Source organism: Primulina huaijiensis, chromosome 9, assembly GCF_012295235.1.
Source record: "Primulina huaijiensis isolate GDHJ02 chromosome 9, ASM1229523v2, whole genome shotgun sequence".
NCBI lineage: Eukaryota > Viridiplantae > Streptophyta > Magnoliopsida > Lamiales > Gesneriaceae > Primulina > Primulina huaijiensis.
Genome location: NC_133314.1, coordinates 19,497,092 through 19,510,480, shown reverse-complemented (window position 1 = coordinate 19,510,480; position 13,389 = coordinate 19,497,092). Strand labels below are relative to the sequence as shown.

The 13,389-nt window shown below is 32.8% G+C and overlaps 2 protein-coding genes across 2 annotated transcripts; both read left to right on the top strand.

Annotated features, from left to right (window-relative positions):
- Window positions 1–3,106: 3,106 nt before the first annotated feature.
- LOC140984049 (SPX domain-containing protein 3-like) lies at window positions 3,107–7,102 on the top strand. The gene is made up of 3 exons (XM_073451211.1): window positions 3,107–3,533; window positions 6,310–6,457; window positions 6,588–7,102. Exons 1-3 carry the CDS (start codon window positions 3,300–3,302, stop codon window positions 6,959–6,961), a joined length of 756 nt encoding a protein of 251 aa, XP_073307312.1. The 5' UTR covers window positions 3,107–3,299; the 3' UTR covers window positions 6,962–7,102.
- A 1,778-nt stretch (window positions 7,103–8,880) lies between these two features.
- Window positions 8,881–11,259, top strand: LOC140985325 (uncharacterized). The gene is made up of 2 exons (XM_073453153.1): window positions 8,881–9,025; window positions 9,897–11,259. The coding sequence occupies exon 2, from the start codon at window positions 9,957–9,959 to the stop codon at window positions 10,917–10,919; it is 963 nt and encodes a 320-aa protein (XP_073309254.1). The 5' UTR covers window positions 8,881–9,025; window positions 9,897–9,956; the 3' UTR covers window positions 10,920–11,259.
- The last annotated feature ends 2,130 nt before the right edge of the window (window positions 11,260–13,389 follow it).

Sequence of the window (13,389 nt, the reverse complement as noted above, 5' to 3'; positions counted from 1 at the left end):
TGAGCAAAGCTCAGTCTGAAGCAACCACAATATATACCACAGATATCTAAACAATGATATATGATATGCAATGCATGTATGTCGTGGAGGTATCAGGTCAAATGCCCATCCACTGAGCACATGTCAGAGTCAATCGAATCGCTATCAAATCAATGCTCGAGCTGGCACACCGGCCTCAATAAGGGATACTCGTATGATAGCGTCGACGAAGCGCCATCAAATCCCAAATCTCATATCCAATCATCGGGGCCACAAATGTCTATGCTTTAAGGGTCATTTAATACCAAACATAGCATTGTGTTCACAAACCCCAGAATCAAATCAAATCATATCAGGGTATCCAAGGATCATAGCTCAACGTGCATGTCATGTATGCCACATAAACTCAATAAATAAGGCATATAGACATGTATTCTCAATCCAATCAATCAAATCAATCAAACATATATCATATGATACAGATACCTGTCGTATGTTACCCGGTCGCAACATACCTCAATTCTTCGTTCCAGTTGATGTAGCCTGAAGATATCGGTATAATACTTTATCTACATCAATAACATACTCATTCCAATCAATAACCTAATCAAAAATCATTAATATGAGTTTCAAATATTATTTGAAACTTCAAAAATTCATATCAAATTCAAATCATAATATAATTCAATTCCGACTTCGAATATGAGTTTCTTGTCGGTTATTCTACTACATATAAGAAATTCAACTTCAAATACACGCTATTCCAGCGCTTTGATATTTAGAGCTGCTGGAACTAGAAGAAAATTACCTCAGTCAGAAGCCCTCGACGCGACGATCACAAATATATAGTTTGTTTCGCGTTTAGACAGTGTTTCGAAGTCGATTCGGACGAAAGAAAATCGAAATCTCTCGTGTCTCTCGAAGCTGCCGTGAAAGAAATAAAGAAAAAGAGGAAGAACCTCGTTCTTATCACTCCACCGCTTCGGCGCTCGGGCGGTAGAATTCTCGCGCCCGAGCGCGAGATGTTCTGCCCCCGAGTGTCATTTGCACCGCGCTCGGGCGGTCAAAAACTACCGCTCGGGCGCGGCATGTTCTGTCCGAGAACACCCCTTATTCCACACTGGCGCTCGGGCGGTCATTTTCTACCGCTCGGGCGCCACATGTTCTGTCCAAATATTGATTTTGGTATTATATTGGTGCCGGCTTTTCCACTCGATCTCTTACCACGTCAATTCGTATTCAATATTCATTTTCTCAATTTCCCTTGTCAGGATATACATCAACTACATAATCACATGACAATTTCATAGATTATCGATAATCACACAGGATTTACGATAATACGATACACGGTCCTTACAATAGAAAACTTTGTATGATGCTCGTAAGACTGGCAACCGAAGCCTCCGTCCACCCATCAACTTTCTCTCTGATGCATAATTCAGTATGTGACATAACCAAGCAAGTCATGGAAATGCGTTTGACTGAAGTGAGCCAAGACAACAATGGTGGTGTCATGACATCATCGATAGGACTTTCTATGATACAAGAAAAAAGATTCAAGAAAAGAAATGGTGTGAAAAAGTCAAAAAGATTGAAGAGTTGGGTAGAACTCCAAGCAAAATGAAAAAAAAAACAAATTTGAGAGTCGAGGTAAATTAACTACTGTTAATACTTTTTTGAAATAAAAATTATCTAGATTTCTTATTTTTACAATCATTGTAGATTTGTAGGACACCGGAACACACGATGAATTACCCGTATCTTGTTCAGCACTTCCAGTACCTCATGCATGTCTTCAAACAACTGGAAGTCAATTCAATTTCATTGAATTATTGATGCTATGAACTTTAATGATATCTATAAATTTTTTAGTGGATAAAATCTTAAGCAAAAAAAAATTATTTCTTAAATGGTAAAATTGATTTTATAATATTTATTCTTATTTAATGTAAGCACAATTTGATCATCCTCTTCATTCTCTTGAAGCCATGGATTTCAATTGAGATATATCCAATAATGATCTTGAGTAATTTTTTATTTAAAGAACAGCCGATTAACATTGTTAGTTGAAATGAAGTCTCAAAACGTATGGATTATTTATTTTTGATGGAAATGTGGTATTGAATTTTAGTTTTTGATATTGCATGACGGAAATGTTTTAAATTTTAATTTAAGCATTAACATGTTAATAGTTTTATATTGTTAAAAATTTTAGAAGTTAGATATTTCATTATTTTTGCTAAAAATTGGTGTTTGAAGCACCTGACAGGCCCGTATCACAAAAATATTATGCAACATATATATAAAGAAAATAGAACGGGATGATTATTAATTAAAATAAGTATTTTGTTAGACAAATGATTAAGCTGATCTATATTTAAAATGAAAAGTAATATTTTTACTATAAAATTTAATACTTTTCATGGATCGAATTGAATATTTGTATCATAAAATTGATCATTGAGACGATCTCATGAGAGTTTTTGCTATTAATTATAACAGTAAAAAAAAAAAGAAAAGAAATATATATACTTTTTTGCATAGTGCCACATTAATTAATATATATATATATGTAATCCAACTCTATCCATTTTCTTAGCATCAAATGTTAATATTTTTAATCCGATGTATGATCACTGGTTGCCTAACTAGGGTTAAAGAGAACAAAAAGAAAGATATGTACACTTGTGAATTGTAGCCATACACTGACCACCCTCCCTCCTACTCCAATGAGAGAATCCCAGCAGATACCTCGGGATCATCCTCTCAAATATCCTCGTCCCCATTTCAAAAAATTATTATCATATATTTTTATTAAAGGTCATTCTCATCAATTTCCATTCTCAATTAAAATATCTCCATTATTTTTCATATTATCTTAACGTTTGAATCAAAATTCATTCCGTCTCAAATATATATATTATTTTTGTCTTTATTTAATTAATTCATTTAAAAACTTTATTATATATTTTAGAAAATGGATATAAATTATATATTTAAGACTATCAAAAAATAAATAAATAAACTTATATAATTAAGACGAATAATATATAATATATTAACATTGATTTTCTAAGACATACCTAATTGAAGATTAAATATTATGAGAAATTGATTAATTGGCGAGTGTGTGAGTTGAAGAACCGAATATGCTGAGGAGTTCACTCAACCCGCCACTCTCATCACGCAAAGCATATGCTCTCCAAATATTCTCTCTTTTTCCCAATAATAAAACCGACCACTCCCCAGTTTCCAATTTAATTCCTCCATTCCCACAAATTTATCTGCAGCTTCCATTAATTTTGTGACCGGGGAGTATGAAATTTGGGAAGAGATTGAAGCACCAAATCGAACAGTCTCTTCCGGGGTGGCGGGACTATTTCCTGTCCTACAAGGAGTTGAAAAAGCTGCTGAGGTCGATCTCCTCGGCGTCGCCGCCGTTGGAGCGTGGAAAGGCGGAGGCCGACTTCGTGTACCTGTTGAACGACGAGATTGACAAGTTCAATTCCTTCTTCGTCGAACAAGAGGAGGATTTCATTATTCACCACAAGGTTAGTGCTTTTGAGATCCATTTTCTGTTTGCAATTGGTACTGTTTTAAGATTCATTCCAGTTTCAAACTCATTAGATCCACTGCGTTTTGCTATTGTTGAAATCCCAGTTAATTTAAGTCATTGTAATCAATTCCATTCAAAGCCCATTTTTTTGCATATATATTTTATAGGTTTTTAGTATGTTATGTTCAGTTTTTTCGCAGCGTGAATGAGAATAAAATTGGTACTGTTGAGTTGGGCTCCCTCACGAATATTTGTAAGATTCGATCGTATTATGTATTGGATATTCAACTTATCAAGAGTATATTCGCCAATATTGCTTCCGTTGAACGGAGAACAACCACTTTTTACATATAATAATGAGAAAAGCGTGTTATTCCTTTGAAATTGTTATTGAGAATCGTGTCTGTGTAATTTTATTTTATTTTTTGGTGAAAACCCAAAGGAAATACATGCATATTGAGGCTTTGACTATGCTAAATGAGTGTTGACATGTGTTTTTGAACGCAGAAAATTCCAACCTAGTATAGATGGAGTTCATATCTTAGGTTATAAACTCAATAGGCTCTCTACCTTTTGAGAAACTTGCACCTTATTCCAACTTATAATATGTTATTTTTTCTTTTACAATTATCGGCATCTATTCGATGATAGCTCTTTTCTAGATTAATCACTCAAGCCTATAATATTTTTTTTTTTGCAATTATCGACACCAACCCGATAGTCTTTTTTTGCTATGCCGACTGCATCTTAATCCGTTTATAAACCCAAGAAGTGTCTATCCTGAAAGTGTCACGCCTCGGGACTGGGATTAGGCGGCACCGACGTTGTTTTAGAACCACACAATTGAAAACAACAAATCTCGTAGTACAATATAAACAAAAAATTAGTTTATTACTCATAATCAATCATAAGATTCCCTTTACAATGTAGATTCTTAAAATGATCAAAATATGCGGAAGCATTTACAATTTACTTAGCAAAAACTAAAATAAACATCTTGATTCATCAAAACTAATCTTGTTCATCTTCCTCAATTTTCTCATCTGACTTATCTGGGGAGGGTAGAGTAAGGAGTGAGTGCATGATCGTCACTCAGTAAGCGAGGCTGTTCGAGCACATATATAACAAATACACATGAATTTCGAAAACCACATATCATATCACGCATAACATGATTCTCATAACATGTCATCATCATAACCATAAACATAATTTTGGCAAAGGCAGTGAGATTCTTCTACTTTCCATGGTTTACTGATATCAGTCCCTAATTTTTACTCCTCTAAGGGGGCGATGTCATATAATGTTACAATCCCACCGTGTAAGGCCATAAATATATCATGCATATTGAGGATCTCACCCATATCCAGTTAAATTCTCAAAGTGCGAAAATATAAAACATACGATAATCATATCATGAAGTGGTAGAAAAAGAATAACGGTGCTAGACCGAAACTTTAAAAAACGAAATAATTTATACACATGATATTTTAAAACAAGCCCACTTACTTTATGATTGCTTGGAGAAATTCTAAAATAGTAGAAGAATCATGCAAACAGCACTTCCAAAACGCAGTGGCACTTCAATCGAAAAATTAGTCGCCTTATAAAATTCCTTGCGCCTTATTGAACCGTTGGATCAGGCTTAAATTTTTACAGTATGTTCACAAGTACATCAAATATATTATGCACGGTGGAGATCGAGTTTGGAAGTCGTTTTAACATGCTTATGGATAAAAACCATAGGTATTCTATTCCTGTCTAAAATCTGAGTAGTTTTTTGCGAAAAACTAACCGTTTGATTTGACTGAAATTTGGATATGTTGTTTAAAACATATGAAATCATATTATAACGGTGGAGATCGGATTCTGATTACTTGAGCGGGAGAAATTATTTTCTGAACTTGGACCGAATTTTGATGACTTTAGTAGAATTTTAGAGAGCAAAATTTCGAAATTTAAGAAGCACTTGGAGGGAAATTTCCGAAAATTTGGATTGTTTGGAATGGTGTAAATTTTGAATGAAAGTTTCTCCTCTTTATAGAAGGGTGGTAAAAATCTTACCATAATTTGATTGATATCATTTCATAATTTGAATAGGCTCCTTCCATAAATTTCTATATACTCTTTACATAAATATTAAGATGATTCATTGTTGAGAAAAAATACCTTGTATGTAATATTTTCTTCCAACTATGTGGATATCCAGCTTTAATTTATCATGTATCTTGTATTGGATTTCGAATTTCATGTATTTATTAGTTTAGTATTTCAAATACCACGTATTATTTAATATTTTCGAATTTATTATTTTTATAAACATAACTCGAAAATAAATTCTTATATATGTCTATATTTAAACAAATAATTAATGCCCAAAAATTTGGGTTCTCGCAGAAAGACTTTTGTATCGAGTGATGATATAAACTCGAGTTTATAAATTAAACTTTATTTGTAGCAACATAGGGTCAAATAAATTGGGAGGGCTCGAAACAACCCTTGGATGTCCAAAATAAATGAGAGACCCACGTGAATTTATGTGGGGTCGAGGGGATCCAAGCCAAGCCATGGCATAGAAACTGCCAAATATGGCTCGATAAATTTCGAGTAGCTTGCTTATATGATATATATCCAATCTTGTTATGAGGATTCAAGGTTGGCCTTTTTTGACACTGCTAGCAAGTTAATTAGTAAAAATAAGTTTGATTAGTGGTGAAGCAGGATGGTTTCTTATTGATTAAGGAAGGGTTTGTTATTATAAAATGATGCAGGAATTGCAGCAGAGAATACAGAAAGTGATGGAAAATGGGAGTGATCAGAAGGATTACAAGGAGGAGTTGGCAAAGATCAGGAAAGACATCGTTAATTTCCATGGTGAAATGGTCCTCTTAATGAATTACAGCAACATTAATTACACAGGTATATGAATGAAATCATAGATCGAACCACGACTTTATTACTTACATTTATATTTCATATATCTATATTTGAGTCAGTTTTCTTTATATGAGAATTAAAAACACTGAAATCAGATATAAACTAACCTCAGGGTTGGCTAAGATACTCAAGAAATATGACAAGAGAACAGGTGGAGTACTTCGTTTGCCCTTCATCCAAAAAGTACTGGAACAGCCCTTTTTCACCACCGATTTGATCTCAAAGCTAATCAAAGAGTGTGAAAACACCTTAGACTCCGTGTTCCCGCCATCGGAATCGGCCGCTGGAACACTCCGCGGAGAAAAGGAAACGTTAGCGTTAGCCGGTGAAGGAATATTCCGGAACACCTTGGCGGCGCTTCTCACCATGCAGGAGATGAGAAGGGGGAGCTCTACTCTCAGCCATTTCTCGTTGCCACCGCTGAAATTTCCGGATTCCGACATAATCCACACCTTGCAGATTCTTCCGCCTATACAAATCCCCTGATGATATTTTTGGTGATTTTTAGGACAACTCTCTTTTTTATAAATATGATCTATATGTATATTAGGGGTAATGTTTTTTGGTTTCTTATTTTGCGGTGTGATATGTACGATGGAAATATTTTGCACCTAAAAAGTTTTTTAGATTTTGCCAAAACTCAAGATGAATTTTAGCCCACAAAATGGAACAACCTAATAATTATTCAAACTACTTTGAATGCATATGTTAGCAGGCAAGCAAATGGCAATTTCCAGGAGATCGTGGATAGTTGTGGGGAGTGGAAGAAACTTTCGTGTCGTGAATAAAAGAGAAAGAATCGATTAAAGAAGGAGACAACTTATCGCTCAATAAATTACAACACTGTAAAAATTCTTTTGCATAAGTTCCAGCAAATTTCACTTTTTAATGCCATATTCTAGATATTTTCTTCAGTTTTATTCAGTTGCTAGCTTTTTCACCCCTTTTAATCTATTTTTATGCCTTTTAATTTCCTATATTCATCAGTAATGCACGTGCACGCAGGAAAGAGGACCGACTAAAGTGTATGCATAGAGATGTATGCGAGAACGATGACCAAATGAAGTGTAATGATGCACAGAAATTTATGTGGGGAAGAGACTCAAGCGAAGTGAATTTGCATAAATGGATGTTAGGAAAGAGGTCTAAATTGATGCAAAAGTGTATTATATATACAGTCAACAAATAAAACACACAAATATCAATGGAAAAATTCACAAAGTTGCTTTCATTTTGTCAAACACTCTGCTTTAGTAGTTTTATGAGGCCAATAAGTTTTGGCCAAGGGCATTCATTTTTTGTCCGATTGTGGCCAATTTCTTTCAATGACTCCTCAGTACCAAGAAATATGGTAGCAACCAAAGTTCCTGGATTTGTGAGTCGACAACAAATATAGAAATACATCAAACTCCTCCGTCCGGGTAACAGTTAAGTAAAGCTATAGAAAGACCAACCAATGACAAGCAATATCCAAATACATAGGCTTACACAAAGTGAACAAGTTAAGAAAGCCATAGATATACCTTTCCCAGTAGGTGTAAAAGAATGGACTAGTGGAGCAGCCGAGACAGAGGCCAACATGGTAGCAGTGACTTGGGGACTTGACGAAAGTGAAATGATGGAGGTAATACGATCCAAATTTCAAATAAATTGAAATGAAATATCGATTTAATTTGAAAATTAAATTCAAAAAATCCGATTTTTATTTTTTTTAAAATCACATTAATCAGTTTATTTAGTGCGATTTTGATTTTTTTTTTAAAAAAAAATATATGTGTAAATTTGAATTAGAACAAGTTTCCAAATATTTTTTTAAAACTAAAATGCAACTATTTTTATTTTCTTCTGAAAATTACATTATTTTTTTATTAAATCGAAACCCGCAAAAAATTTCAATAAAACCCAAACCATCTGAACCGAACTAAAATTGATTATTGGATTTGTATTAGAATTAATCGAATTTTGGGAGATTTTTTTTAAAGGATTATGCTACATGTATAATGAGGGTTACACATTTAATTACAAATTGTATTTGAAATTACAAAAAATATCATAAATGTATATTTGAAATAACTTTTCCAAATAAAGTGCAAATATAATTTTGACATTTCGAAACGAATGTGTAATCTAATTTATAATCTCCATTATACATATAATATTTTTTAAATATTAAATACATTTTTATTAATAAATTGTTGATTATTTTGATTTAACCCAAATTTCGTTCATCCTTAATTTTGATAATATTATTATTTATTATTGTTGTTGTTACTTTTTTTAATTTTACACCCCTTAGTAATAATTTTTTTCTAATTTTATAATTTTTGACATTATTATTAATATTATGATCAATTTATTGAATATGATTTATTATTATTATTATTATTTAAATAATGAAGAATAATAAAATGGATTAAAAAAATAAAGTAATATCGGAGGAACTTTGAACTGCGATCATCCTATTGTGTGTCTAAATTTCGCCCTCGCATAAGAAGAAATTCGATTTTGATCCTCTGGAATTCTTCCTCGACGGGGTTCTACGATTACGAGGTTTGCATCTCTTCTGGGACTATCTGAATTTCTTAGATTTCTGTTCGGTTAATCTCGATTTCGATTGGTAATGGTAAACCTTGGTTAATCCACCTATTCAAAACTTCAAAACCTATCAGGTTAATACGAATTAGTGAGTAGTTTTAATTTATGTATCTCCTCTCCCCTACTGGAAAGATTTCTTGTTTATAACTTATGTTTGAGTTCCTCGCTTTTTTTATGCGTATTTATGCGCTGAAAGATTTTTTGTTTGCTGCTGCTGAACTATATACTACTACGGTAACTTTCGCTGGAGGTGTAAATAAGTTTTGGCAGAGAAATACTTATGTGAATATGCAGCTGAAATAGCTAGGATTAAATGGGATGAAACATTTTTATTACCGTGCTAAAGAAAGTGCAATGACCTAAGACTGGATAGCTGGTAGCCTGGTACTCGGTGGTTTGTCCTTTATTCAAGAAAAAAACTGGAGGTAAAATTCGAAAAAGTATAGCCATGGAAGATTTTGTTCTTTGTTGGTGCTTCGTGGAGAATGTGCTCTTTGAGCTATTTGTTTGCTATTGTTATCATAAGCGTGTAAAAATGTGGTATGTGCTAGATAGATTTGTAAACTAGCAATCGAGTTGATTTTTTAAAAAAATGTTGATATTTGAGCTTTATTTTTGTTTGAACTGGAATGCCCAAAAGTTTTATGATGGCACTAGCTTGCCTTGAACATAAGCTTGCTTTTGACTTCGAAGAACTATGACCTATCTATTTTCAGAAAGTTTTTGGATTCTGCTGTGCTGTAGCCATATTCACGGTTCACCCACCTCTCCGATTTAGTTAAAACGATGGGTGGTCTATATATTGAGGCCTCTGTCTATTTTTCAGGTAATCTGAACGTGTAATCGGACTTTTTTTACCATTAATCTTCGGTTCAAGAACCACATTATGACATCATCGACGCAGCCTCTATTTAGTGTTCCAGTACTTACCGTCTCTCAATTGCATTATAAGAACCCGATGTCGTGGAAATTTCAAAATCTGCAATACCGGAGTAATTTTCCTTGTATTAGTAGGAAACTTTGCCCTATTGTTCATGCAAATATGTCACCATGGGAACCTGCTCCTACAACATATGCCCCTGAAAATGAAGTAAAATTACTGAACTTTGAAACCGTGAATTCTTCTGGTGATTCAGCAGAAGCTTCAATAACTAATAATGAACACCTTGTAGATACTAACAATCAACCATACATGCAAATCCAACACCTTAGATGGCCTTTATGGTTTCTTGGCCCAACTGTTCTTTTAGTCACAGGCATGGTTCCCGCCTTGTGGCTACCGGTTTCATCAATTTTCCTTGGTCCCAACATAGCCAGCCTTCTTTCATTAACAGGACTAGACTGCATTTTCAATCTTGGTGCCTCCCTCTTTCTTCTCATGGCGGATACTATTTCCCGGTCGAAGGACAATACTCAAGGTTGCATCAGCAAACCTCCCTCTAGTTATCAGTTCTGGAACATGGTTGCAAATGTTACCGGATATGGTATCCCCTTGGCAATAGTTTTCAGTTCTCAACAGGGATTTCTTCAGCCTCAACTTCCCTTCATTTCATTTGCGATTCTATTAGGTCCTTACTTTCTACTTTTATCTGTGCAAATGCTTACCGAGATGTTAACATGGCACTGGCAATCACCTGTGTGGTTAGTTACACCAATTGTTTATGAGTCATATCGGTTGTTGCAACTGATGAGAGCGCTGAAGCTTGGTGCTGAACTCGGTTCACCATCTTGGATGGTGCATACCATTCGGGGATTAGTATGCTGTTGGGTGCTGGTTCTTGGCATGCAGCTCATGAGGATTGCTTGGTACGCTGGTTTTACAGTTCGTACTTATCAGCAACATTCTTGATGGTGTGTGATCAACGGTGAAGCTCATTTCAAGTACAAAAATTTGTAAGATAAAAAACTACAGGTTTATATTTAGCAAAGAATGTATCATAAAGGCAGATGCATTTGTCAAATAGAGTAGTTTCACAAAACTTCCGGCCAAGATTGGCTTATCATCACAACTGGTCTTTGGATTGGTTAGACACAATATATATGTGTGTGTGTGTGTGTGTGTGTGTGTGTGAAAATGTAAAGCGCTTCTGCAGTTGCGTTAAGACAATGATAGAAATGTTTATTCTGCTTACTTTTTTTCCCTCGGCGTTGTTGTCAAGCAGGTTTATATATAACAAATACTTTGCTGATATATGTTCCTTGGCTGTATTTCAACCGTCTGTCCTGGCTGGTCGGCCGCAAGTATATAGTCATTGGAATGGAGTTATCATTCATGATGCACGATAAATGATTTTTATTGAGTTTAAAAGTATATAAGTATCTACACTTTTATATACTCTATAAAAGTTAATGGTATCTAATGTAAACTTTTGTATAATTTTAAAAAGTCATGTAATATTGAAACTCGACTTTTAAAAGCTCTATAAAAATCTAGAAGCATTCAAAATATCAATAGACTTTTAATGACTTCATAGAATTCAATTAAATACAAGAATTAAACATAAGATACGACTATAAAATATCAACAAATGTTTTTTATTCAACTTAAAGATTTGAATTGACATTTAATTGATAAATATTTCAAACTCACATATTCACTTTTATTTCTATTAAAAATAATATCAATGTAAACATCGGTTAATTCATTCTTTTCTCTTCCATGTGTTTTTCTTTTTCTTTGGACTTTTTAAAAACATATTTTTTTTACTGTTAACAATAATTTAAAATCAAAATTATTAACACTGTTCATTTTATATTTTAGAGTTCTGGTCACAAAATCTCTAGAAATTTAAATTATATTTATTAAAAATTATAACAAAAATGTATCACAATATAAAACATAAAAATATAATATTTTATTGACTCATAAATTGAAAATAATAATACTTATTTTTAATGAATAAATTTTTTATTTTCAGGTATAAATAATTGTCTTGTTTATTTTAATGTTGATTATTTATTAATATTGAAATTTATTGTTACATAAACATATTTTTTAAAAATATAAATTAATGGTATAAACATATTGAATTGATTTGAATAATTGCATTTTAATTACAATTAATTTAGTATTAACTTATTTATCATCTTTCATCAATCAATAAGTAAAAACATTTATATTGATAAATTAAAATATTTTAAATAAATAAAAATTATTCACATTCAATTATTAGTTCAAAGAAATTTTTTAAAATATATTATTCATAAATTATAAAATTTGTAAGGTTCTAATGAAAAAAATTTCAAATGTTTACAAAATACCTCTGTAAAATTATATGAAAATCTTTAAAAATATTTGAGATTCTACAAAAGCCAATAGAAATATATCAACTCCACAAAACTATGTTATTAAAAAATTTAACAAATCTTTACAATGAATACACCTCCGTAATTTTGCTAATTGAACTCATGTTCGGGACTTTCAAAAATAATTCAAAAGAAATACTTTGAGAACCCGAGAAAGCTTGTTAGGGACGGATCTAGCTTAGATCAGTTTTGGGCTGTAGTCCACCACAATTAGTTTTTTTTATTACAGATGTAACTTGGCCCACTAAAGGCCACCATTTTCACCCTCAAACTCTGCTCATATTCTTAATTTTATGGTACGACTTCGTTGAACAATACAATATAATGATTTTTTGGTTATATATATCTCTATACATTATTACATATTTTATAATAATATATAATTTATACATTAATTTCAAGCTCATCTCAACTTCAAATCCTGAATTCATCATATTTGTGAGCTCGGGTTTATAAAATTTTATTTTCTCGATATATATAGATCTCCGATCGAAACTCCTATCTTATATTGCATATGGAGAAATTTAAGAGAGTATAGAATGTGATTATCTAATAAATTTTGTTGGAGTATTTTTTGTAACAATTATGTATGTGGCGTAGCCCATCATCTGCAGAGAACTATCGTGGGTGATATTGTTTACAAGGACATAAAATATAATTCTATGACAAATAGAGCTAATCATTATCATTACATATAATGGGTTGGGTGTGAAATGTCAATAAAGTGTTCTAAAAAAAATGTTACTTCCTATTTCCTCTAACCTATGGCCATAGGCATGAATTTAAGGGTGCAATCGAGTCCAGATTAAGTATCACATTACTCGAGTTTCGACTCGAAAAAAATTTGAAATATTTGAACTCGAGCTCGACTCGATTTAGTATTAATGTTCGAGCTCGAGTTCGACTCGATACGAGCTCGAGTTCAAGTATTAATGTTCGAGCTCGAGTTCGACTCGATAACATATCGAGTTACTCGAGCAACTCGAAAAAAAATTTGAAATACTTGAACTCGA

Coding starts and splice junctions, on each gene's coding strand:
- LOC140985325 (XM_073453153.1), top strand. CDS start 9,957: ATGACATCATCGACGCAGCCTCTATTTAGTGTTCCAGTACTTACCGTC.
- LOC140984049 (XM_073451211.1), top strand. CDS start 3,300: ATGAAATTTGGGAAGAGATTGAAGCACCAAATCGAACAGTCTCTTCCG. Junction 3,534..6,309: donor ATTTCATTATTCACCACAAG/GTTAGTGCTTTT, acceptor AAAATGATGCAG/GAATTGCAGCAGAGAATACA. Junction 6,458..6,587: donor CAGCAACATTAATTACACAG/GTATATGAATGA, acceptor AACTAACCTCAG/GGTTGGCTAAGATACTCAAG.